The sequence below is a fragment of the Astatotilapia calliptera genome, chromosome 22 (genome assembly GCF_964374335.1).
Source record: "Astatotilapia calliptera chromosome 22, fAstCal68.1, whole genome shotgun sequence".
NCBI classification, from domain to species: Eukaryota; Metazoa; Chordata; class Actinopteri; order Cichliformes; family Cichlidae; genus Astatotilapia; species Astatotilapia calliptera.
In genome coordinates this window covers 35,900,688-35,928,317 of record NC_137442.1, presented here as the reverse complement: position 1 = coordinate 35,928,317, position 27,630 = coordinate 35,900,688, and the positions used below count along the sequence as shown (strand labels likewise).

Sequence of the window (27,630 nt, the reverse complement as noted above, 5' to 3'; positions counted from 1 at the left end):
CTATAGATTTTCAGTTTGAGTCAGGTCAGATAATTGGCTGGGCCATTCTAGCATCTTACTGATGAAGTTAGATCAGTGGGAGTGTGTCTCACTCACTCCTGATATACAGCTTGACCTCATCCATCTACAGCAGGTGGCTCATGATCACTCTGCTCCTGAAGCTACATTCATAGCTGTTTTTATGAGCTGGCTTAGAGGATTGAGGCTATGCAGAACACCAGTGGGCACAATGCATTGCTTTGGTATAATAAGCAGCTGATAGTGACTTCTGCCATTGTCTTCCAGTTGTCTCCATTGTTGTCTTCCACAGTCCTACAGGGTTCCTGTTTAATGTTATCAGCATACTGTTAGTCTTGTACAGTGCCAAGCACTCCAGTATCCATGTGTGAGTCATCGGCTTTCTTGTAGCCAATCCAGGTGGTGCTAAGGTTGGTCTGTCTGGTCTTATAGTGCTGGTGTACTGTTCTATCAACCAGGACCTGGTGCTTTGACCCTTTGGTTTTATTTTCAAAGCCTTTCTGACCTGTCCTTGTGTGGATGCTTGTGTTGGTTGCTGTGATGCCCTAAAGGACCCTACATGTTGTATTGAGGCAGGGTAGTCGGCTGATAGTTTCTTGGTGTCGTACCCTTGTGGCATACTTGAGGTTGTTCTGTCCTGTCTTAGCTGGTCTCCATGAGTTTGACCACAGTCTTCATTATCAGCTCAGCAGATGCAGAATTGCAGGGCTTGAGAATTATTAAGTTCAATAGCACTCCACCTCTCTGGCAACTCTCAGGCCCTCCAAAGTATGGAGGCCTATCTCCCCTCACCACACTCCCTGCCGGTGACTGATGCCCTCAGGGGTCGGTGCGTTGGTGGTTCTTGGTGTCCGGGGATGGGCGCTCAGGTATGTACCAGCTCACTTGGCGGGGCCTGGCGCCTGATGCTCGGTCAGGCCTCTTCCGGGGCAAAGGGGGCCCTCGGGCCTCTGGGCCTGCGGCTCGGTTCACTCTGGCACAGCTGGCTGCCAGCAGAGCCGGCGGGCACGCCTGTCCGGCCCCCTCTGGCTTCTGCTCCGTAGCTACTGGGTGACCCCTCATCTGGGGCTCTCCTCAGCTCTTCCCAGGAGGGTGGCACGGATGCCCCTCCAGTGGTCCTCCTTGGGCTCTCGCACTCTGGGGCCTCTGGATGTCCTCCATGCCTGCTTCATGCCCTGGGGGACGGGGCTATGGCTCTCTACATCCTCTAGCAGACCATTACATGGGGAAACCTTTTGAATACGAGCGCGCTGATCCACACAGGTGTGCACACGGGTGTTCACTGTTCATAGACATAAACTACACCTTTATTGGCTGCTACTTCCAAGCACATTGTGCGCTGTCTGTCCTGCGTGCTACACAACAACATTCAGTATTTAGTATTTACTGCTGTTTACACTTAGCTAGATTAACGGGATGGTGTTGTGTTTAGTATGTTGCTCTCTTCTTTTTCTCTCAACAGCTGATCCAGGAGATTTTTTTTCTCTTCTTTCTCTTTTTAAGTTTCCTTTCTCACTGTCCCTCTTCCCTTCTGTTTTTCTTGTCCTTCATCTTTCTTTCACCCTTTCCTATCCCTCACTCATGTCTGTCCCGTCTGTAACAACTGAAAATAAAATAAAATAAATAATAACAACAAAGGTCGATCAAATGGACTACAGCTTTCTTGGCTGCTGCCTCAAAGCACATTGTGCGCTGTCTATCTTGCGTGCTGCACAATATCGTTTATTATTTAGTATCTACTGTTATCTACTGCTAGCTAGTTTATTGTGATGGTGCTGTTTTTCTTATTATGTTGCTCTTTGTTGTTTGCTTTCTCTTCTGTTTTTTTTCTCCATACAGGTGACCCAGGTGTTTTGTTTTTTTGTTTGTTTGTTTTTTTTCTTTCTTCCCCCCCTTCTCGCCGTCTCTTCTCCCCTTTGGTTTTCTTTCTCTCCCTCTCTTTCTTTCATTCTTTCTCCCCGTCCTATCCCCCAGTCATGTCTGTCCCGTTTGTAGCAACTGAAAATAAAATAAATTCATAATTATAATAAAGGTCAATCAAATGGACCAATATGGCAAGGCCATGATGATCCACTTGGTAAAGTAAATCTGCTTGGCATCTTTCTTGGCCTTAAGACAACGATTCTGATGCTAAAGATCCAAACGGGACACAAAAAAAAGAAAAAGAAAAAAAAAAAAGAAACAACAAAACCACTTTTAACCCCTGAGTTTGGCACACGTCATCTCTTTTCATGTGACACCCACTGGTGATTATTACACAAACCTTTCATGTGTTACTGTTTAGGCTCAAATCGGCTTCACGTTTGAAGGCTGGCAGCGATGACATATTAACTCTCCCAAAATGTGTCAAACCAAAATGCAGTGAGCCTGTTTTAAAAATGTAAGGAATAGAAAGTACAGATATTGTACTTAAATTGAACTTAATTACAATTTTCAGATACCTGAAAATTGGTATCTGAAGGGTGGTCTTGGAGGCATGGGGACCCTCAAAAATGTAAAATGTTGATCCCATTTTACACAATTTCTGTTTAATATTCAGCATCATGTATAAAGCACATGTTTGTGGTGGTTGTCCTCTGAGGACCACATATCTATAAAAAAAAGAATTGTTGTTCATGAGTTCAGTCATATAGCCCCGCACCATAACCCTCCCACCCCCTCCATCAAACTTTACACTTGGTACAGTGTAAGTCAGAGTAGTACTGCTGTCCACACCCAGACTTGTCCATTGGATTGTCAGTGAAGTTTCACTCCAGAGAACACATGTTCACTGCTCTAGAGTCCTGTGGTGGCCTTCTATCCACTCTTCTTGAGCTAATCTAAAGGCCACATAACATTTGGAGGTCTGTAGTGATCCTGTCTGTAGAAAGTTAGCAAACTGTGCCCTACGCACCAGCTGACCCTGCTCTGTGAGTTCAAGTGGCCTAACACTTTGTGGCTGAGTTGGTTTTGTTCCCAATCACTACTTTCTTTTGATACCACTGACAGTTAACTGTGAAGTATTTAGTAGCAAGGCATATTCACGGGACTATCACTATTCCTCTCACTGTACCACTGGAATTCGCTGAGCTCCTGACAGCAAATGTTTATAGAAGCAGTCTGCATGCCTGTGTGCTTGAATTATGATTCCTGTGGCTGTGGAAGTGACTGGAACACCTAAATTCAGTGATTTTGGTGGGTGAATGAATGTGTCAGAGGCAAAGAAAGAAAAAAAGATTCCTATAGAATGTAACCTATTAGTAATTACATACAGGATGAACTTTATTGATGGTAAATACGGAGAAAACAATCAAACAACCCCTTTTGAGCAAACACTTGGCCACAGCTGGAGTGTGTTGCTATGTAAGGTTATCAAGATTTCTGCCCTTTACATTTTGTGGTTGTCAGATAAAGAAACAAAAATGTAGAGTTACAGTGCTGTGAACAAGTATTCTCCTCTTTTCTGATGACACAGGATGTTGAATATGGAGCTGCCAGGCAGGAGTGAGGAAGACCACAGAGGAAATTCATGAATGGAGCTGTCCCTGTAGGAGACATTACAAGTAAGTACATTTTGTAAATTTACATTCAAATAGAGAAGATAATCAATCAATCAATCAATCAATCAATCAATCAAGGCTTTATTCGCCACGTGCAGGTTGCCCTGCAGTGAAATAGGACCCCCCCCCCCCCCCCCCCAACCTTAAACACACAACACAGACATCACATGGGGATACAGGTCGGAGATCGGTAGCGTTACAGAAAAACACTGAAATATACACTACAATGGGAAAGTACAAGAGGAAAAAAGAGACCTCTACTCATGCTGGGCTCCTGGGAGGACAACATGAGAACAGGAAACAAAAAAACTCCTCTGCACAGAAAGCACATAAATGTCCACATCACAACATTATGGAACACGTGACAAGCCACAGGGTCGGGTGGGGGGTGAGGAGTAATCCGAAGCAAACACAGCAGCCATCCTGCCCAGCGCTACCATTCCAGCGTGCGCTCAGACCCGCCGTGTTCCCCAGGAGGGAACAAGCATCGAAGGCGTTTGGAAAGGGAGGGGGATGAGTGTGTGCATATCAGTGTATATGTATGTGTGTGCGTGTCCATAGTTCAGCTGAGACAGTGTCCTTCGCCCTGCCAGGCTCAGTAAACAGTCTTCCAGCCAACCCAGGTGGTCTTGGATGGAACAGGAAGGAACAGACTAAACACAGTCGTTATCAGGGTGTTGTTGTTCAGCTCCAGCCTTGAGACCGCAGCTGGCGCCAAAGGGGTATCCGCATGAAGTGATGGTGCTTTTTACTTTAGTGCGAACAGCTCATATGAATTTCAAAGCAGTTCTACAGTCCAACACTGGTCTCTCAATCTCCCGTTGGAGAGCTGCGAGCTTCGCCATGATGTATCAACCTTGCGCTTGGTGATGTTGTCATTCTTGTGCTCAAAGAGCAGATTCTGAGAACTCACGACCACAGTGAGCCTCCCCAAGATGTCATCCAATTTGCGCTCAGAGATGTTATTCCGAGCGAGCCCCTCCAAGATGTATCCAGTCTGCAGTCAGAGATCTTATTCTGAGTATTCACAGCAGCCGTAGCCTTTCCAAGATCTTATCCGTGCTGCACTCAATGAGCCCATTTTGAGAAACTCACGCCTCTTCCCATCATTTCAATCCCAGTGGGCAGCCTTGTGGGGGTTTGAACAGCCGGTTCCGCTTTCTTAATTCTTCGATAAGTCAGAACCAAGCCAGCTCCGATCAGCCAGAACCCTGTTATCATGGTTCCGAATAGGTAGATATCTTCAGCACTCAGGCTCACCCAAGCCCAGACTTCTAGTTGAGAAAGGGGTGTCAATTGCATTTAGGGACCAGTTGATCAAATCCATAATTCCTCTTTTAGGTTTTAGAGAACAGACTGTGAGAGAGTGTTCCAGGGAAAAGTAATACAAAAAACACGAGACTAGACAAGGACACAAGAGGCTAAGCAGGGAAGCTAAGGGAGAGGAGGAGGAGGAGAAAAGTGCGACCGCCTTCGTCAAGAGCAAGAGCAGAAAAATAAATCTGGTAATATAAAAAAAACCTATTAATTAAAACTAAAACTAATCTCACTTAAATTAAAATGATCTGTACTGCATGGTGTGCATCTCACAAGGATACAACATTTAATGGGGTGCAGTGGTATCTGCAATAAACTAGAAGCTCCGGTTTTTGTGAATATACTAAATTAAATGTTCAGATTTGAACATTTAATTTAATTTTAATTTTCTGCATAATCAAAATGAAATAAATTCTTACTACTCTCCTTATATATCTAGACTAACACTGTTAGTTTTTATAGGAAAGTAAACAAAAGAATGAGCACTCCTTACTGAATGTACTGCAGGGTGCAGAGCGGTTCTATCAAACTGTCAATTCTCTATGCACCATCTCGCTGTTTTTAATGCTATTTTTATTCAGCTTGTGCTCGGTGGCTGTGTGGTTTCTATCCACAGCGTATGGGTTATACTTCTAAAATTAAACCTCATGAATTATTCTTGCAGTGCTTTACCCCTTCTTTCTTCCCACAATGAAGGAAGAAAGTTGTCTTGAAGGAGACTGTTAAGAAGTTGCAGGATGCCTCTGCAATAGCCAGTGACTGCTGTGTGAATAACACTAACCTGTAAAGAGTAACATTGCCAACAATGTTAGAATCCTTCCCTCGAAGTTCAGGAGACTGTCTGTGAACATGTGTAATCCAGTTTACCCTGCCTCATGTCCTGGTTTGACACACCATTTTTAGCTTTTGAGTCTAAATGAAAAACCAAGTATCTTGATGACTTCTCAAAAACATCAACAAGACTTTAACATATTGATGAGTGAATGTTATTTGGATAATTAGGTAAATAATACTAATAATATAAACCAATTCATACAAGAAAAACTGATAAAACCCCAAAGAACAGATGACTCAGCTTACCTTTTCTAAAAAAAAACACTGCATATAGTGCTTAGAAACATTTTCACCACAATGTTTACCTATGGTATGTTTTCCTATTAAAAGCTGCAAGGAAATGCCATGTCGACACAGGATAAGTAGAACCCAATTCCAAAAACGTTTGGATGCCATGTAAAATTTTAATAAACATGGAATACAATGCAGGAAGGCAGAAGCTTAACAGAAAAATAATGTTTTCAATGTTGATCAAGTTTGTGGGGTTAGGCTAACTAGTGATTCTAACCTGGTGATTTGGCTAAACTGGGATTCTAACAGGTGAGCTGTACACTTGGAAAAATTGAGAAAATGAGGAAGTGGCACAGAACAGAACAGGGGGATATGATGAAGTTGACACGAGGAGAAAACAGGCAGACATAGAGAAAAAGGTGGTACAGAAGGAGAAACAGAATGGAGCCACAAAGGGAATTAACTAAAGAGAGTAACAAAGCTAAGAACAGAAGAACAACTCAGCACATCCAAACAAAACACTGACAAACAGACAGAGGTACACAGACACTCAGTCCTAAAATATAACCTAAATTTTGTAGGACTGTAAAAATAAAAATGGAGATCTCTTGATAAACAATAATAAGCAAAACGAAGACAGTTATAATACATTTTAAGAAGGAAACAATGAACAGAATCACTTAACAAATTAACAAAAAACTCGATACTCAAATGTTTTGAGTATCGAGTATCAAAAAAAAAGAAAAAAGAATGAAATCATCATTTAAAAACAAATGGTCACAGAACTGGTTACTAGGCTGAAGAGACACACCAGACAAGCAGAGCCAAGGAGAACTAATGGCCTGCTCTCCAAGTATCCACACAGGGTGCACAGGAAACATAGAGCTTGAACAATACATGAAATACATGTATTGTTCATGAAAACCATCTGGGAGAAAGGAGTTCCATGACAACACAAAGTAACTGGTGGACATAAGAGCAGACCACAGGAAAAAAAACACCCTGAAGGGTTAGAGTCTGACCAGACATCCAATCTGGCACAGAGAGGAAGACAGTGTCAGAAACAAACGTCATTCAAGGCTTCTCTCTAAAGATACTAATGGCAGCAACTAAATGGGTCCATGGAAGGCAACAAAGGAGGCCAACTTGAAGGCAATGGCACAAGTCACTATCAAGTGCAGAAAATATTAACCGCCTAGGACCTGGGTTCACATATGTGGACATCACAGTTTGGGTTATTTGGAAAAAAAAACTTGATTTTGCTCTACAAGGGCCTGATATCCACTTACAAGGACATTATACAGCTACTGTTCTACTGAAATTTTAAATGAATATATGTGGCTCTCATTTTCTTAGAAACAAAAATCAGGTAAAAAAAGAAAAAGCCTGACGAGCCAAGAGTCAGAGCTCTGTTAGAGCCTTCCTTTAACCTGATCTAGTAATAACTGCATTTAGTTCAATTTTATTTACATAGTGCTACATCAAAACAGTCGCCTTCATTAATTTCTTTGAATAAAAATTTAACATTAAAAATAAATACTCATAACCACATCAGAGATATAAGCCGATAATAATCATTTCCTCCAAATCATCAATGTGTCTATAAGATCCCATTTCTTCAAGCCTGCTCAGACACGTCTTACCATTAATTAAGGCTCCAATCTTAAATATGATCAGTGTAGTTCTATTAATGGCTGCATACCACAGGCCTTCAAGCTGGCAGTAATTAAACCATTACTTAAAAAGATATCACTTAAGCTATTTTAGCTAATTATAGACCAATCTTCAACCTTCATTTTCTAGCTGAAATTCTTGAAAGAGTAGTTGTGCTCTGAAGAGTTTCAGTCAGGTTTCAGAACTCATCACAGTGTTAGTGACAGTGGACTCATCTCTGTGCTTGTCCTGCTAGAGCTCAGTGCAGTGTTCGATACAGCATGCCATACAAATGGAAGGTAATATACTTCAGTGGTAACCAGATGCTTACTCTAGATCTGTCAGATCTGCCAGAACCCACACGCAGGACTCTTTGAATGAAGACTGTTTGCTTACAGTGAGGTGAGTGACAAAGTGCAGAATATTTTCTTCTGGTGACGATGGCCCGTGTCTGCGTTTCCTCTGTTCCCAAAACCTGTGCGTCAGCTCGACCCACCTGTTTCCGAGATCCTGCAGGAAACACCACAAAAGCTGTTGTTAGAAAACTGCATGTTAGCCGAGAATCACACACTTCCTGATATCTAAATCAACTGGGAAACTGACAGTTTCTCAAACAATGATCCAGCGCTGATGGATGCTCAGCTGCTCTGCTAAGACTGCTCTCGATATGAGACTGATCAGCTGCAGGTGTGATTGCGTTCCGGTGTGGCGAGTCCCATGACGGGGACACCCCTCTATGGGCCCGGACTTGGAGGAAAAACTCCCTTTTAACAGGAAGAAACCTCCAGCAGAACCAGGCTCAGGGAGGGGCGGGGCCATCTGCTGTGATTGGTTGGGATGAGAGAAGGAAGACAGGATAAAGACATGCTGTGGAAGACAGACAGAGATTAATAACAAGTATGATTCAATGCAGAGAGGTCTGTTAACACATAGTGAGTGAGGTAGAAACACCCAGTGCATCATGGGAATCCCCCAGCAGCCTACACCTATTGCAGCATAACTACGGGAGGATTCAGGGTCACCTGGTCCAGCCCTAACTATATGCTTTAGCAAAAAGGAAAGTTTGAAGCCTAATCTTGAAAGTAGAGATAGTGTCTGTCTCCTGAATCCAAACTGGAAGCTGGTTCCACAGAAGAGGGGCCTGAAAACTGAAGGCTCTGCCTCCCATTCTACTTTTAAATACTCTAGGAACAACAAGTAGGCCTGCAGAGCGAAAGCGAAGTGCTCTAATAGGGTGATATGGTACTACAAGGTCATTAAGATAAGATGGGGCCTGATTATTTAAGACCTTGTATGTGAGGAGCAGGATTTTGAATTCAATTCTGGATTTAACAGGAAGCCAATGAAGGGAAGCCAAAACAGGAGAAATATGCTCTCTCTTTCTAGTCCCTGTCAGGACTCTTGCTGCAGCATTTTGGATTAGCTGAAGGCTTTTCAGGGAGTTTTTAGGACTTCCTGATAATAATAAATGACAGTCGTCCAGCCTGGAAGTAATAAATGCATGAACTAGTTTTTCAGTGTCACTCTGAGACAGGATATTTCTAATTTTAGAGATGTTGCACAAATGGAAGAACGCAGTCTTACATATTTGTTTAATATGTGCGTTGAAGGACATGTCCTGGTCAAAAATGACTCCAAGGTTCCTCACAGTGTTACTGGAGGCCAAGGTAATGCCATCCAGAGTAAGAATCTGGTTAGATACCATATTTCTAAGGTTTTCAGGGCCGAGTACAATAACCTCAGTTTGATCTGAATTAAGAAGCAGAAAGTTAGCGGCCATCCAGGTCTTTATGTCTTTAAGACATTCCTGCAGTTTAACTCATTGGTGTGTGTTATCTGGCTTCATGGACAGATAGAGCTGGGTGTCATCAGCATAGCAGTGTAAATGTATGCTATGTCTTCTAATGATGCTGCCTAAGGGAAGCATGTATAATGTAAACAGAATTGGTCCTAGCACTGAACCCTGTGGAACTCCATAATTAACCTCAGTGTGTGAAGAGCACTCTCCATTTACATGCACAAACTGGAGTCTATTAGTTAGATGTGATACAAACCACTGCAAAAAAAGGCAAAAAAGGCACGAAGCCTTTATTATGGCTGATCACAAACATAAACCAAATGAGGGAAACAACTAGAAGGGAACAAGTGTAAAACCTGAACTGGGAAGAACTAAATGCATGAAACCTAAAATAACTGGAAATACCTGGATGTGCTGAGACATGGAGGTACAGGGAAGGTTAACAGACGACCCGACAAAGCATGAATGACGACTCACACCATAAATACAGAAGAGGGTGACGAGGTAAGAGGAAACACACGGAGAACACAGCTGGGGCGAATAAACACGACACAGGAGGATGCAAAACTAAAGACACTGAACCCAGGACGCAAGACTATCAAAATAAAACAGAAAACACGCAGACTAAGGCACACGGACTTCACACTGGGACCAAAAAAGTCCCTTTAGAACAAAAAGGGAGAAAAGATATGAACACATCTAAGAATCAAACACAGAGGACACGACAGACTTGGATAGGACACAGAGAGTGACACGGTGACAGGAAAACATGGAAACAGAATTATAACTAATGTTCCCTCTAAGCTGCGCGCTTGCGCAATTGTGCACTGCTGGCACGGTCTCTGTGCACAGAAAATCTGTGTTGCGCACACACAAAAAAATAATCTAACCTGAATTGAAATTAAAATAAATACCTTAACAATTCTGTTTTGCAGTGTTAGTCAGTGAGTGACTGGCTGCTCCCGTATGGGATTAGAGCGATGCCACCTTATCCCAAAGTCCAGCCAATGATGCGATTCACATTCGTATATACGCAGCTAATCAACGTGGTTGACAGGCTATGACAGCATCCTTATGTGCGACACCGGTGTTTTCTAAGCTTACTGCAGTAAGCTTAGAAAAGTGCTGAAAATAAAAAGTGCTGAAAACAAAATAATATTTATACACATACAGATACAGCTAATGAGGTGCTCCCATCTGAAAAGCACCAGCGGTGACATAATTTACATGTGCTGCAGATTCTTCTATATACAGTGATGGTATTTTGTGACTTTTTTGTTTCTCCAAGAAGTGTAGTATGTAGGTGCAATATTTTTGGCAATCTTATTTTTGCTTTTCCCCCCACCCGCCAATCCACAGTGCCACCCCTATTCATGGCCCAGTCCTGCCAATCATGACAGTAGACGTCAAAGACGCCATGAAGAAGGTGAAAAATGGAAAAGTACCTTGTCCCAAAGATATCCCGGCAGGAGCCTGGAAACTCCTTGGCCAGCAAAGTATCACAATTGTATTATCATGGGTGGCAAAGTGCCAGAAGCCTGGACCAACAGCATCATGGTAACAATTTGGAAAGCCAGTGGCGATGCCATCAACTGGGCCAACTACCGCCTAATCCATTTTCTATGCCATACCATGAAGATATTTGTACGGATCCTGGACACCCATCCCGGGAGTCTCACCATCAACGTGGGTGTACCCCCGGGTTCGGCCCTTTCGCCCCTCCTGTTCATCTTTTGCATGGACACTAAGATTACCGATCTCCAAACACCTCACCCATGGTCACTCCTCTACGCCGACAACGTCTTCCTGGTAAATCCAACCAGAACAGACCTGCGGCACCATATGCAGCAATGGAAGACATGCCTGGCTGACTATGGCAGGAGACTCAACACCAGGAAGACCGATTACATGGACACCCAACAAGATGTTGATGAAGATTAAGAAGACCTAAAGAAGACCAATGAATGTAAGTACCTGGGACTGATGGTCAGTAGTGATGTGGATATCCTCCCTGACATGCAGGCAAGGGCCAAAGCCGCTTGGACGAATTGGTATCAAGTAACGAGTGTCAGATTGTAGACCATCTCGAGGCAAAGATCTACAAGACCATTATCTGCCCAGTCACCCTCTATGGATCAGAATGCTGGTCAGCCACCGCAAAAACATAAACAGGCTCCACATATGATGGAAATGGAAACCTTTTGCTGCAGGTGGGGATGAAGCAACCCCTCCAGAAGAGCTTAAGGTAGTTTCTAGAGTTGGGAAAGAGCTGGTGGCGGATGATGAATGTCCTGACATCTGACTGCATTTCAGTTAGAAGTCGAGCTTTTACACAGTCAACGTTTGTCACAGAATCCCAGGTTTTTAAATCTGTTGTCCAGGAAGGTGCAGACAGCAAAATCATAAAATGTTTCAGTAGAGTTGAAACGACGGTGACAATGCCCTGACAGCTGAGCAGCTTGCTTGCTACCTTGAGACTCTGAAGCTTTAGTGGTTCTGAGAAGCAGTGAGACCAGGGGAATCACCTTGGACACAGAAACATATTTTTCAGGAGACATCTCTCTGGTTGCTTCCTCAAATGGACAGAGTACATTTATGGAGAGACGGGTGACCATTCTTCCTCATTTAAACAAAGTGAGCTCTTCCCAAGGATACAGAGGCCTGTGTTAACTGCCTCCTTTTGCTCAAGCAATCTCTCTCACATGTAGAATATAGAATATAAAAATACTCTTCCTCCTCTTCAGAGAGGTTTAAGCCTGCTGTGTCTATGTTTTGGTTACAGTTGGTTGCAGGAAGAAGACACAAATGAAGCCTGTTAAGGCAACAGAATAAAGTGAAAACTAGGGATGGATTTGCCATTTCAAACAAACAAACAAAAAAACATGCAATGCATACTTATAATTATACACATACAGTACACTAAGAGAACAATAGCCACAGTTATAAAAGTGCAAAAATATCTGTTTTTGATTGTAAAGGCAAAGAAGCAGACAAGCAAGAGCGGCATGTTCTCTATGTGCAGAAGTGGTTCAATGAACTCATCACACCCTAAGACAGCTGATTGTGAGCACACAACATACTCAACAGATTTCCATTTGTTTTATAATTTTTGGGTTCTCAAACTAGCTGCACTCTTTTAGTTTCAAAAGGACATGAGACTTAAAAGGAGTATCAAAATAAAACGGACGACTACTTAACAGACTGTGCAGATAAGTGCTTTTGAGGTGGTGACGTGTATGAAGGTGTGTGTGTGTGTGTCAGTCCAGTCACTGAGTGTTGGAGTCTGACGGCTTGATCATGGGCGTAGGTGTTGATAGCCCAGATCTTGTTTTTACCATCCAGCTGACTCCTCAGGACTTGCCTGACCATCTGCAGGTACTTGGTTGTTGCAGCTTTCCTAGCGGCCTCTTCATGGTTTCCATTTGCCTGTGGGATGCGCAGGTACTTAGCTGTCCTCTATGTCTGCAATGTTGCCTTCCGGTAGCTCGATCCCCTCAGTTCTGACTACCTTCTCTTTGGTTACCATCTGACTACACTTCTCCTATACACCAATGGCATTAGAGTGTCATTGCTATATATCCTGGTGGCGTGGATCAGTGAACTGATGTTTCATTTACTCCTGGCATACATCTTGATGTCATACATGTACACGAGGTGGCTGACAGTTGCTCCATTCTGTATTCAGTATCTGTAGCCTAGTAATCTAGTAAATAATCTCTCAGATGGGGTTCAGGTCTATGCAGAACAGCAGACAGAGCATCTCTTCAATTCAATTCAATTTTATTTATTTATTTTAGAGAGACCTTACAATAATACATACAGAGAAAAACCCAACAATCATATGACCCCCTATGAGCAAACACTTTGGCAACAGTGGGAAAGAAACCCCCTCCCCCCCTTTATTTATAGAGTTTTTACATGTAATTTGACATATCAGGCCCAATAAAGCACCAACTGATACAAAGACATATCTCAATACAGATTAGGCCATTAAAATTTGGATGATACCAATAAAAAATAAAATAAAAATAAAAATAAAAGGAAAAAACCCCACACTGTCATGGTCCTGGGTCGGTGACCCAGCGCTTTTAGTTTGTTATCATTTTCTAGATGATTGTTTAGGTTCTGTGTTATATTCGGTCTGCCTCTGAGTCTGCGTCTGTATCTGTCTGTCTATGGTGTCACCCCATCTGTTTGTGAATCTGTCTGTTTAGTTCAATGTCTTGTCTGGTTCCATGTGTCTGAGTTTCCTGTTTTATTGTGAAGGTCCGTGTCATATGTGAGTGTGACCAGTTTACGTTTCCCCTGTCCCGTCAGCCCAGATTCCTCCCAGCTGTGTTGCCCTCCTGTCTCTCATCCCCTGATTACTGGTGTGTGTATTTAAGCCCTGTGTGTTCTCCTGCCTGTTGCCGGTTCGTCTGTGTTCCTCTGTGTCAGTCTGTTACCCTGTGTTCCACGGTGTCCTGTTCCTCGTCTGCGTCTCTCTGCTATTCATCATCCGTTGTCATATGCTCCCAGGTCTGTTATTTTAGTTCTCCCAGTTTAGGTGTCTTTAGTTGTTTGTTATGCCCCACTGTTTGTTTGCCACTACACCTCTGTAAATAAAACCACCGGTATCTCATCCACTGCCTGCATCTTGGGTCCTCCTTCTAAATCCACACGGCTCGCCTCGGCAGCCGTGACAGTACGAACCGGCCACTATGGACCCAGCAGCATTCAACCCGCCCAAGGAGCTCCGGGAGGACATTGTTTACTCCGTGGACAAATTAATCAATGCGTGGCTGGAGCACGAGGGGAGAGAATTTCGCCAAGCCGTGGCTAATCGGCTACAGCGCTTGGTTTCTGGTCTCCCCTGGCTGCTCAGCTCACTTCACCCGCTCGCACAGAATTTCATTCTGAATGGACTCCGTCTTCACCCCCCGGCTGCTACCGCCCACCCTGCAACTCATGCTTCACTGCCCAGTCCGACAGAGGATGTTCTGCCCGGCCCGTCAACCCAGCCTTCGAGGGGGAAACGGCGCTCACGCTGCCGACGCTCCTCGCCACAGTCGGACCTGGGGATTTCCAAGCAGCCAGCTGTGGTGAGTGGACAGGACAGTATTATTGGTCTGAACTGTGGGACCGTTTACTCAGGGGTGATGTTCTGTACGGCGTTTATCGCCAGTTAGCCGCCCGGCCAGAAGCTCAGTTAGCCGCCCGGCCAGAAGCTCAGTTAGCCGCCCGGCCAGAAGCCCAGTCGCCACCTCCGCCACATTCAGCCTCACAATCCATAGCTCAATTACAGTCACAGCCAGACTTATTACAAACCCTGTTACAATCCATGGCCCAGTCAGTAGCCCGGTTAGCAGAAGAATCATTAGCTTTATCCTCAGTTCAGCCTCCTGTTCAGCAGTCACCAGCCCTGCATCCTGTGTCAGTTGCTCCACCACCTGTTCAGCCATCACCTTCACCTACTCCTCCTGTACAGCAAGCCATGTCAGTCCAACCCATAACGGACAGTTCAACAACTCCGTACTCTAAGCAGAGAGACAAACCCAAGAACAATGTCAACATTCCTCAAAGGCTGGCCAGTTCTGAGACTGAGATGCACTCCAGGGCCTCCCCAGAGGCTGGGTTTCAGCCCCCATCAGACTCTGGACCCCTGGAGTTTAAGAAGCCAGCTGAGGACTGCACAGAGCTGTCGCTGCCTGAGCAGGGTCAATGCTCTGCGCAGCTGCAGGCCGCTATGTGTTTGCCAGAGGCCCGTGTGCCTGCTGGTCCTGTTCTGTCCCTGCCAGAGGCCCGTGTGCCTGCTGGTCCTGTTCTGTCCCTGCCAGAGGCCCGTGTGCCTGCTGGTTCTGTTGCATTCCTGCCAGAGGCCCGTGTGCCTGCTGGTTCTGTTGCGTTCCTGCCAGAGGTCTCCGCACCTGCTGGTTCTGTTCTGTGTGTGCCAGGGGCTCCAGTGCCCACTGGTTCTGAGACTGTTTTTGCTGGGGGGCCCAAGGAGCCCGTCCAGCCATCTGCCTCGTCAGCTGGGGGGCCCGAGGAGCCCGTCCAGCCTCATTTCTCGCCAGCTGGGGGGCCCGAGGAGCCCGTCCAGCCTCCTTTCTCGTCAGCTGGGGGGCCCGAGGAGCCCGTCCAGCCTCCTTTCTTGCCAGCTGGGGGGCCCGAGGAGCCCGTCCAGCCTCCTTTCTCGTCAGCTGGGGGGCCCGAGGAGCCCGTCCAGCCTCCTTTCTCGTCAGCTGGGGGGCCCGAGGAGCCCATCCAGCCACCAGCAGCCTCATCCACGCTTGCAGCAGCAGTTACATCCATGCCGCCACCTGCTGCAGCGCCTCCGTCTGCATCCTCCACGCCGTTGCCTGGCCCGGCCTCTGCTGCATCATTCACGCCGTCGCCTGGTCCGGATTCAGCATCCTCAGCGTCGCCTGGTCCAGCGCATGCTTCGGCTTCATCCGCTTCACCTGGTCCAGCCACCGTGTCTTCATCCTCGCCTGGTCCAGCCACCGTGTCTTCATCCTCGCCTGGTCCAGCCTCCGTGTCTTCATCCTCGCCTGGTCCAGCCTCCGTGTCTTCATCCTCGTCTGGTCCAGCTCCCGCATCACCTGCAGTGGCCTCCTCTTCAGCTTCAGCTGCTTTGCCTGGTCCAGCTTCAGCGTCCTCATCGGCCTCGCCTGGTCCGGCCTCGGCATCCTCATCGGCCTCGCCTGGTCCGGCCTCCGCATCCTCATCGGCCTCGTCTGGTCCGGCCTCAGCATCCTCATCATCCTCATCAGCCTCGTCTGGTCCAGCCTCAGCTTCCGCCTCGTCTGGTCCAGCCTCAGCTTGCGCCTCGCCTGGGGCTGCAGGGGCCACGCAGCCTTCAGGTCCCCTACTACCACCTCCACATCGTCGGTCATCTGCCAGGCCGCTTGTTGGGCATCTCCGCCACCGTGGACGCCCTCCTGAACGCCGCCACTGCCTTCCGCGTGGCCGGCCTCCGGACTTGTTTCCACGCCGCTGTTGCCGTCCGCACGGTCGGCCCCCAGAACTGTTTCCACACCGCCGTTGCCGTCCGCACGGTCGGCCCCCAGAACTGTTTCCACGCCGCCGTTGCCGTCCGCACGGTCGGCCCCCAGAACTGTTTCCACGCCACTGCCTACTGCGTGGCCGGCATCCGGACCTGCCCCGTTGCCATTCGCATGGTCGGCCTCCTGAACTTGACCATCTGGGCCTTTTTGGACTCTGTCCCTCCGTCCTGGGCCCCCTCCGCCCGCCCTGGTCGGGTTGTTTTCTGTTTAATTTTGGTCCGTTTTTTCGTTTCTGCTGGGCTGTCTGGAGCCAGCCCTTGAGGGGGGGGTACTGTCATGGTCCTGGGTCGGTGACCCAGCGCTTTTAGTTTGTTATCATTTTCTAGATGATTGTTTAGGTTCTGTGTTATATTCGGTCTGCCTCTGAGTCTGCGTCTGTATCTGTCTGTCTATGGTGTCACCCCATCTGTTTGTGAATCTGTCTGTTTAGTTCAATGTCTTGTCTGGTTCCATGTGTCTGAGTTTCCTGTTTTATTGTGAAGGTCCGTGTCATATGTGAGTGTGACCAGTTTACGTTTCCCCTGTCCCGTCAGCCCAGATTCCTCCCTGCTGTGTTGCCTTCCTGTCTCTCATCCCCTGATTACTGGTGTGTGTATTTAAGCCCTGTGTGTTCTCCTGCCTGTTGCCGGTTCGTCTGTGTTCCTCTGTGTCAGTCTGTTACCCTGTGTTCCACGGTGTCCTGTTCCTCGTCTGCGTCTCTCTGCTATTCATCATCCGTTGTCATATGCTCCCAGGTCTGTTATTTTAGTTCTCCCAGTTTAGGTGTCTTTAGTTGTTTGTTATGCCCCACTGTTTGTTTGCCACTACACCTCTGTAAATAAAACCACCGGTATCTCATCCACTGCCTGCATCTTGGGTCCTCCTTCTAAATCCACACGGCTCGCCTCGGCAGCCGTGACACACACACAGAACCCCCCCCCCCCAAACAAAACCCCCCCAAACAAAAACAAAAAACAACTTGTAAGTTCTACGTGTTTTCAATGAATTGAAGTAAATAATAAAAGGCTGCCACATCTGTGAGATCTTATTAACATTTCCTCTGAGTCTGAATGTTATTTTCTCAATTTTTAAAAAGAACATAACATCTGAGTTAAATCACAGGGGGAGGTACTGCATCTGTTGCACAGGTCAGGTTTGCCGGGGTATATTTTAGGTAGTCTAGATAAGAGAAGTGTAATCCGTATACCGTCTTAAACTGAATAAGGGAGAGTCTTACACATGAGGCATGAGGCTGAGGTATGAATTTTTTCAATTACTTTGTCCTAGTAACCTTCCCCAAACTTAAGACTATTAAGTTTGAGTAATTGCCTGATACCATAATTAAAATATATATTCAAAGTTCAACGTTCAAGGTTCTTTATTTGTCACATGCATAGTTATACAAGTATAACACACAGTGAAATGTAACCTGACACGCTCCTCGACATGTACAAAAATGGGGGGGGGGGGGGGGGGGGTAGAGGAAGAACATTATATATATACAGTGTTGGGGAGTAACGGAATACATGTACCGCCGTTACGTATTTAGAATACAAAATATGAGTAACTGTATTCCGTTACAGTTACCGTTTAAAAAGGTGGTATTCAGAATACAGTTACTTTGTTGAAATAAATGGATTACACTGCGGTACTTTCCCGTTTCATATTGTCGCGGGTCAGGACTGTTTGGGTTTTGTTTGACAGCTACGTTCTTTTGTTCCAGGCGGCAGCGTTACGGTTGCCATGGTTACAGGGCGACGCTCTCTCTCTCTGCGACTGTGTGTTTCCTGGGTGAGAGAGCGCCTTTTCGTTGTTGTTGTTGTTGTTGTGCTAAGCTAACAGGCAGAATGCTACAAGCATAGCTCTAAAGAATGTAGCATCATGTTCAGTGTAGTCCGTGCTGCTGGGAGAATGGACTGCCATACACGTTATGTGTCTGTGAGCGCTAGGAGGGAGAAAAAGGGGAGTGGAAAGGTATGAGCAGTCATCGAGCAAAAATGGGAGCTGGAAGCATGTAAATATAATAATAACCACTTCAGCCAAGAAGAGTGCCTGACGAGCCCAGTTGTAAGTAAGCTATTAAGACTCGACTGTACACTGTGTTCGTGTTTTCCTCCGAAAACAACATGTTCCGTTGGAGCAGCCTTTCAACGCCTCTCTCTGTCTGTCGCAAGAAAAGTTGACCCACACAACAAAGTAGAGCTATTTTTCGGCTACCAGCCAACAGGGACCCCACCGTATTATGCTGGGCTTACACTGTGCAATTTTTTCAGTCGCGCGATTCAGCTCCTGCTCAAACTGTACGATTGACTCGCAGGGGTTAGAAGTTCATAGGTCACGATGCAGGGTCTCACACTATAGGGCCCGATGCTCTGATGCGACCTGAGTGCTCACACTGTGCGTCCATAAAAATGAAGGTTATAACAGAAATTCTGTCGCTCGCTCTCCCTCTCCGTCTTTCACTCACACACACACACCACCACCATCAACTTTGCTAAATTGCTAATGAAAAACATTGGTCAGGCAGCTGTGATTGAGCAGCAGTGTCGATCCAACTATTTTCACGGTTGTTGTGGTCGTGATAATTTTGTGAGGCCACATCGAAAGGGCTCGGATGGTTCTACAGGTTGTGCCTCCATCGCTTGTGTCCAGATCATACGCTGCACTGCCGTGCTACGCCGTCTTTTTCGCTGACATTTGTGTTTGCGCGTGCGCAGTGTGGCAAACTGCGGGGACACCCTCACGACCAAGCGATTGATGATCGGGAGCTGGTCGTGAGGTGTCAATCGCTTCTCGTTACCCCACGTATACTACACGATGCACGACGCACGATGAAGGCCAAAATCGGGCCGATCGCCAAAACGATCGCACGACTCAAAAATCGGCTCAAAATGGGCCAAAAATCGCACAGTGTGAGCCCAGCATTAGTCAGAGGTCCCTTTACTACAGTTCAGAGTCGCGGACCTTCAGTAATAGTAATAAATCACACAGCAATAGTACATTCACGTTGTTGTAAAAAGCATGATAATATTGTAGCGGGTCAGGGCTGTTCGGGGTTCTGCTTGTACAGTTATGTTTTGTGTATGTTGCCATGGTGACGGGTGGCGCCCTCTCGCTGCGACGGTGTGTCCTTCCGGGGTCAGAGGGCGCCCTATGTGTGTTGTGGTTGCCGCGCTGAGCAGTTAGCTAGTGGCAGTGTGTTCTTCTGCAAATGTAATAAACGGCTGTGCTCCCTGGCTAGCTCACGGGAAGCAAGACCAAACGATACCTCCGTCTCCTCCTTGTCTGAACTCGCCACAATATATTAAGTAATCCAAAGTATTCAGAATACGTTACTGTCATTGAGTAACGTAACGGAATAGGTTACAAAATACATTTTGGGGCATGTATTCTGTATTCTGTAATGGAATACATTTTAAAAGTAACCTTCCCAACACTGTATATATAGTATATACATTGGGTGAATGTGCAGTAGTAGCAGCAAGCAGGTGAATTCTGTACATTAATATGAATAGACAATCTGACTATTTTACAGGATAGACAATATAAACATATTTAAAATTAAAGGTATTGAAATGTACATTGTGCCTTGGTTTAGTGTCTGGAAGAGTCCTGACTCAGTCAATTATAGATGATGTGAGAGGGCGGGTGTGTGTGTTTAGGGCACGGATGGCTTGGGGATAGAAGCTCCTCTTGAGTCTCTCTGTCCTTGCCCGGAAGATGCTGAACCTTCTACCAGATTGCAGAAGTTGGAACAGTTTGTTGCCAGGATGGGACGGGTCCTTCAGTATCTGCGCTGCTCTAGTCCGGCATCTCCTGGTGTAGGTGTCCTGAAGCGGAGGGAGAGCAATCCTGCAGCAGCGTTCTGCTGTACGGATCACTCTCTGGAGAGCTTTTTGGTCCTTCACACAGCTGTTCCCAAACCATGATGTCATGTTCTGTGTGAGGATGCTCTCCACAGCGCCTGTATAGAAAATCCTGAGGATCTTTGGAGAGACCCTGAACTTCCTCAGTTGTCGTAGGTGATACAGGCGCTGCCTAGCCTTTTTGGTCTGGACCTGAATGTGGGCAGACCATGTCAGGTCTGAGGAGATGTGGACACCAAGATACTTGAAGGACTGCACCCTCTCCACTGGAGCTCCATTGATGATAATGGGCTTGTAGTCTCTGTGCTGACTCCTTCTGAAGTCCACCACCAGCTCCTTGGTCTTGCCGACGTTCAGCTGGAGGTGGTTGTCCTGGCACCATGATGCCAGATTCTTCACTTCGTCTATGTAGTCCACCTCATTGTTGTTGGAGATGGCACCCAACACCACTGTGTCGTCAGCAAACTTCACAATGGTGTTGGAGCCATGGGTGGCCACACAGTCTGAAGTGTAGAGGGAGTAGAGCAGTGGCGAGAGGACACATCCCTGAGGTGCTCCTGTGTTGATGGTGATGCTGTTGGAGAAGCACCTTCCCACCCTCACCACCTGAGTTCTGCCAGTGAGGAAGTCCAACACCCATGCACACAGATCGCTGTTAAGTCCCAGATCCCTCAGCTTTGTGAACAGTCTGCAGGGCACTATTGTGTTAAACGCTGAACTGTAATCAAAAAACAGCATTCGCACATAGTTACCCTGTTTCTTGGCCACGTGGCTGAGAGTGGTGTGTAGGACGTGGGCGATGGCATCCTCTGTGGATCTGTTGGATCTGTAGGCGAACTGCAGCGGATCTGTGGTGTCTGGGATGGAGGAGGAGATGATGTTCTTCAGCAGCCTCTCAAACACCTTCATTACTACCGAGGTCAGTGCAACTGGTAATCGTTCAGGGATGAGGGTTTGCTGTTCTTGGGCACAGGGATGATGGTGGATCTTTTGAAGCATGTGGGGACCACAGACTTCGCCAGGGACTCGTTGAAGATGGAAGTGAACACACCTGCTAGCTGGTCAGCACAGCAGCGCAGCAGACAGCCGGTGATGCCATCTGGCCCTGCCGCTTTCCTTGTGTTCACTCTCCTCAATTCTGCGCGGACGTCATGCTCCGTGATGGTGGTCACTGGTCTCTTGCTGATGATGTCACTGTCCTCGGTAGTCAGGCGGTAGATAGCATTAGCCGCCTGGCTAACCTCGAAACGGGCGTAGAACTGATTCAGCTCGTTGGTGAATGCAGAGTCGGCGTTGATCGGCACAGTGTCCCTGGCTTTGTAGTCCGTAATGGTGCGTAGTCCGGGCCACATACTCCGTGTGTCGCCCTGGTGGAAGCGGGACTCCATACGCTCCCGGTACCGGCGTTTGGCATCTCTCACCGCCACTTTGTAGGCGCTCATATCGCCAGTGGCGAGACCCGCGTTGTAGGAGGCGGTCCTGGCGTTTACTGCAGTGCGGATCGATCTGTCCATCCACGATTTCTGGTTTGGGAATGTGGTGACTCTCGCAGTGGGGATAATCTCCTCCACTAGCATATTGACAAAGTATACTGCTACTTCCGTAAACTCGTTGATGTCGCCTGCGCATGCTCTGAACATGTCCCAGTCGACGTTGTTGAGTGCGTCCTGTAGCGTAGCTTCTGATTGGGCAGACCACCGTTTCACCTCCCTCATGGTTAACTCCTCCCTCCGTATGTTTTGTTTATACTGGGGAATGGGGAAGATGGCGTTGTGGTCAGACTTCCCAAAAGCCGGGTGTGAGACAGCTTTGTAGCCCTGCTTGTATGGCGTGTAGCAGTGATCCAAAATCCGATCCCCTCTCGTTGGACACGAGACATGCTGGTAAAAGTTTGGCATGACTTGTCTGAGGTTCGCTTTGTTAAAGTCTCCTGCTACAATGAGGGCTGCGCCCGGGTCCTTGTTTTGAAGCGAACTCAGCACATCATGTAATTTGGACAAAGCCATACCTGTGTCCGCTTGGGGTGGGATGTAGACCGCCGTGGCGATGACCGAGGTGAACTCACGGGGCAGATAGAAAGGGCGGCACTTAATGCTCAGGAATTCCAGATGTGGCGAGCAGCCGCTAGAGAGAGTAGAAATGCTCCTGGCATCACACCACTTTCTGTTTATCATGAAACACACTCCCCCACCTTTGGTTTTGTTCGACTCTGCCGTTCTGTCCGCGCGGAGCACAAAGAATGAATCCGACGGAGTTACGGCCTGGTCCGGCACGGTGGGGGTCAGCTATGTCTCCGTGAAGCACAGAATGTTGCAGTCCCTCATGTCACGTTGGAAGGTGACTCTTGCTCTTAGGTCATCGAGCTTGTTCTCCATGGATTGTACGTTGGCCAGTAGGATACTGGGCAGTGGTGCGCGATGCGCCTGCTGTCTCAGTCTGTTCCTAATGCTAGCCCTATATTTGTGATATTAGAGCCTTACTGTGAAGCTTCAACTGGAATAAGTCTTCCCACCAAGGCTTGAGAGGCTGACTTGGAAACTCTGGCAAGATAGAAGATGCACAGTGTCTTACTTGAAAGTAGCGGAACAAATGATACGAGGTCAAATCATACAAAGAAGAAAGGTCACTAAAGCTGAGAAAAGTGTTATCTTTAAAATATTTTTAGAGAGGCAATTACAACAGGGTTGTCTGTAAATTGTAACAGGGAAACAGGAAGGCATGAAAATAATAGTGCTGAAAGTGAGGAAGAGAAACATGATTGAGCCTCAAGGCCACACCAAGTAGCCTGAGGATTATTCAACCAATAGGTATACTTTATGTTGGCTGCCCAATAGTAAAACATCAACTTGGGCAGAACAAGCCCCACACTAAGCTTACCCTGTTGTAGTGAGGTCATACTAATGCCGGGGGTCTTATTTGCCTATATAAATGATGAAATCATTTGATTCACAGATTTGAAGAAGGATTTAGGTAAAAACAGTTGGACACACTGAAAAAGATAGAGAAATTTGGGTAGAATATTCATTTTTATAATATTTATCCTGCCAAGAAGTGATACAGGAAGGTTTGCCCACCTTTGAAAAGCCAACCTTACATAGGTGAGTAAAGGGTTAAAATTTGCAGTTCGCAAAGCTTTAAATGAACTGGCAATATGCACTCCTAGATATTTAAAGCCTGAAGAAGCTAAGTGGAAATCAAAATCGGTTTGTCTAAGCTCTTGTGCAGCTGGGTTTATAGGAAAACATTCACTTTTTTGTATATTAATCTTGTACCCAGAGAAAGAGCCAAAATTTAGAAGTATTTTCATAAGTCATCTGCATATAGAGTAACCCTATGTTCCACCACAAATAACCCCTTGAAACAGAGGAGGGGTTCTTGTCACGGCTGGGGCAGCAGTCGTGTGGTGGAAAGAATGAGGACCCAAGACGCAGACAGCAGTGGAGATCCGAGTGGAGATTTATTTACAGTGAAAATAACAAAGGTGAGGGCAGAATTGAACATAAACCTAAACTAGGAAAAACTAACAAACAAACCTGAAACATAAGGACAGCGGGAGATGTACAGAGATGGCAGATGAGGAAGGCTGGGCAGAGAGATGCGGAGGAACACAGTGAATGAACACAGACGACGCGACGAGGAACACAGGCAGACACACACTATAAATACACTGAGGGACACTGGGAAATCACACACAGGTGGGAGACACAGCTGGACCTGATTAACCTGACGAGACAGGGGAACCAACAGAGGGAGCACCAACCCAGAAACCCAGTATCCAAAAACACCAAAACACAAACCATCCACAAATAATAATGATAATAATAATAACAACAATAAATACACCAAACACAAAATCACTGAGTCCACGGACCATGACAGTTCTGAAAGTCACAGAGAGAGGCGTCATTACTAAAGTGAAAAGTAAAGGTGAGAGTGGGACAGTTTAGCCGGGAAGAGGAGCGCAGGTTTAAATCCCCGCTTATAAAGTTCAGACATCAAAGTGCGTCTTTAAACTCAGCTCAGTTTTTCACCACCTTGGGGCTGTAATCTTCATATAGCCGGATCCTATGGCCATTGTAGCTGAGCTCGCCGCAAGCTCAGCTACGAGCTTCACGGATTACCAGGTCTTTTATTTGGTACCGGTGAAATTGCAAAATAACCGGCCATGGTTTCGCCGATTTCGGAACTGGACTCCTGTGCGCCCTGTCACGGCGAGTGAGAAGAGCCGTGTAGAAAAGGAAAAGGAGGATCCACACGCAGACAGTCGTGAAGGTGTAAAAGGTGATTTATTGGACACAAAAGGAGAGGCAAACGGCAACACGGAGAACTAAACTATACTGGGAAACAACTAAAACTACAAAGCACAAACCTGAATGAGAATGAGCAGAGGAGAATGATGATGGACAGCAGGGAGAACACACGGGTGAGACATGGTAGATACACAGACGGACCAGCAACTACAATAACGGAGGACATGACTTAAATACACCCAGAGAAACACAGGGGAATTACACACAGGTGGTGGACACAGCTGGGAATGATCAACAAGACGAGACAGAGGTAAAACTGAACACACTCACATGAGACCCAGACCTTCACAATAAAACAGGAAATGAGAACACCACACCAAGACGCAGACCTGACACTGAGAGACAGACAGAATGACACATGGAACCTGAACTAAACTAAACGTGAGATACAACAGAGAACAAATCCTTAAACATGAAACTCAAATAATAATCATAATCATCATCATAAACACCACAAGAGAACAAGAAAACAATCCCTGATGCAAACTAAAACCAAAACATAATAAACTCAAAATACTGGGTCCAACGGACCCAGAACCATGACACGCCCTGTCCAGCCCGGGCGGTGAGGGAAGCACCTGCGCTCCGAAAACAGGAGCTAAGAGAAGAAAGCTGTGCGGCGTGGACCTTCAATGTCCTCAGGTAATCCCACAAGTCGTATATTCTGCCTTCTCCTGCGACCTTCCAAGTCTGCCACCTTGGATTTTAGCCAGTTGTTGTTTTTGCGAAGCGTAAAGCATTCCGACTCTAATTGATCCGGACGTTGGTCAAATTCGATGTTGACTCGAAAGAGTTAATGCGTTGACCGTGGTCCTGCACTGCAGACTGCACATTGTCTAACTTAGAGGACAAGTCCTCAAAGGATGACTTAAAGTTCACTAGCAATGCAGCTCTATGCTCCTCGAGCATTAAGCTAATCTCGGCTGCAGTTACAGGTGCCGTAGGTATCAAAGTTTCTCGGTCTCGGTCTTGTTTGCCTTTTGACTTTGACATTATTTGGATCTTGGGTAGTCGACAATGGTAAGGTAAATCCTGAACCGTGTAGCGGAGCAGACCTAAAACACGTCTACTCAGTAAACACCATTACCGGAAGTCCCTAAACTCCCTTTTAACAGGAAGAAACCTCCGGCATAACCAGGCCCAGGGAGGGGCGGGGCCATCTGCTGCAACCGTTTGGGGTGCGAGAAGGAAGACAGGACATGCAGTGGAAGAGAGCCAGCAGCCTACACTGCATAACTAAGGAAGGATTCAGGGTCACCTGATCCATCCCTAACTATATGCAACATCATCATCTCTTGCCCACTTATATACTTGATGGTGACTTGTGCTATTGCCTTGACGTTTGCCTCTAGTGTTGTTCACCACATCCCCAGTGAGTTCCTGATGAAGGCTCTTTGGGCCCTGTTGATCTTCTACAGTTCTCCAAGGCATTCCAGGATCCATGTGTTGAGTTCTTGTAGTCAAGCCTAGGGACCCTTACTGGATACATACGCCCTGGTTGGGAGTCAAACCCCCAACCTGAATTTCCAAATGTGTGTAATATTACCACAAAAAAAGGTGTACAGTTTAAGCTTTATGCCTTTATAAGAAAATGTATACCTCTGTTTGGAATTATGCAGGTCGTGTCTCTGACTTTGTTTCAGATTAGTATTGTCAAAATGAGGGAATAACCAAATTAGCTAACTGGTGTATTTGTGGAGATGGGTAAAATGGTAAATGGCCTGTATAGTGCTTTTACTAGTCCCTAACCCCAAAGCGCTTTACACATCCAGTCATTCACACACACTGGTGATGGCAGCTACATTGTAGCCACAGCTGCCCTGACAGAGGCGAGGCTGCCGGACACTGGCACCACCGGGCCCTCTGACCACCACCAATGGGTGAAGTGTCTCGCCCAAGGACACAACAACAGAGACTGTCCAAGCCGGGGCTCGAACCGGCAACCTTCTGATTACAAGGCGAACTCCCAACTCTTGAGCCACAGTCACCCCGATGGGGTGAATATTTCAGCGTTTCACAAAACCTTGCTTTGCCCCTCACTACTGAAAACTCACTTTTTTTAAACTGATGGAAAAATTAATAATCCATATAACATAGCCCATAAAAATGCAGAAATTCAGGCAGGGAAGGCACAAGAAGTGAAAACAAACATTGTGACAAGGACTGAGGGAAAGACACCACTAAATACACATAAGAGGGCACTTAGGGGATGTAAACAGCTGGGGTAAATGAGACTCAGGTGAGTAGAATCTAGGAAACAAGACAAGAAGGCAATATAATTTAAAACAAAGTACAAGTGAGAAAGGAGTGTCAAAATAAAACAGGAAGTAACAAACATGGGACAGAGACGAAGACTTAACAAGAAACACTGGGGAAACACTATGCTAAACTGAAACACAGAGAAGTAAACACAAACCAAAAGCAATTCTCAAGATAACAAAAACAAAGAATAGAAAACTAACCAGAATTAAAGACTAAAACCCCTCAAGATAACTATGTAAGCAGTAAGATCTTGATTCATTTATACCTATAGGAAACATTCAGCAAGGACACAGGAAATGATTAACAGAGAAATGCAGACTGGACCGCTCCACACCTTGTTCATATGTGTCTGTGTTACAGGGTTAGTCTCTGAGTCAACCTGGATGACACTAAACTCCACCACCATGCATCTTCGGAGTGCAGAGGTGGTACCACACCTGCTCCAGTTACATTAACTGCAACCAGGGGCTCATACGATGGTCTCCCATTTTCTCCAAACCTCTGACCATTCAGTGCTCAGCACGTCATTTGATCATCACTGTGATGAAGACGGCCAGCCGTGCCCCGGCTCGCAGCAGTTCCCCACTGACCCAGATGAAGCACTACACACCTGGGATCTACTCTTTTCTTATCCCATCAGTCATCAGCCCCCTGCCTCAGGTGCCACCACAATTAACTCAGAGACTTCAGATTCAGCACCTATCCAGCAGTGGCAGCACACCATTGCCTGTTGGTGAGTTCTCCTGATTCGCCACTTATACATGTTATAAGGATTTA

At 46.3% G+C, this 27,630-nt stretch overlaps 1 protein-coding gene and 1 long non-coding RNA gene across 2 annotated transcripts in view; one reads left to right on the top strand and one right to left on the bottom strand.

Moving 5' to 3' along the window:
• The window catches only part of LOC145423400 (uncharacterized), a 117,208-nt gene extending 89,856 nt beyond the window's left edge, over positions 1-27,352 (top strand). Inside the window, exons 2-3 of the long non-coding RNA XR_013904453.1 lie at positions 3,473-3,560; positions 27,214-27,352. This is a non-coding gene — a long non-coding RNA (uncharacterized LOC145423400). The remainder of the gene's footprint in view (positions 1-3,472; positions 3,561-27,213) is intronic.
• LOC145423708 (uncharacterized) lies at positions 13,228-23,177 on the bottom strand. Its single transcript, XM_080296464.1, has 3 exons — positions 23,159-23,177; positions 15,958-16,528; positions 13,228-13,457 (listed from the first exon to the last, which is right to left on the bottom strand). Exons 1-3 carry the CDS (start codon positions 23,175-23,177, stop codon positions 13,373-13,375), a joined length of 675 nt encoding a protein of 224 aa, XP_080152590.1. The 3' UTR covers positions 13,228-13,372.
• Positions 27,353-27,630: the final 278 nt, after the last annotated feature.

Excerpts from the sequence above, each read along its gene's own strand:
- LOC145423708 (XM_080296464.1), bottom strand. Across the intron at positions 13,458-15,957 it reads CTGCAGGTGATGCGGGAGCT|GGACCATGACAGTGTGGGGT; the intron begins GGACCAGACGAG and ends GTCACCGACCCA.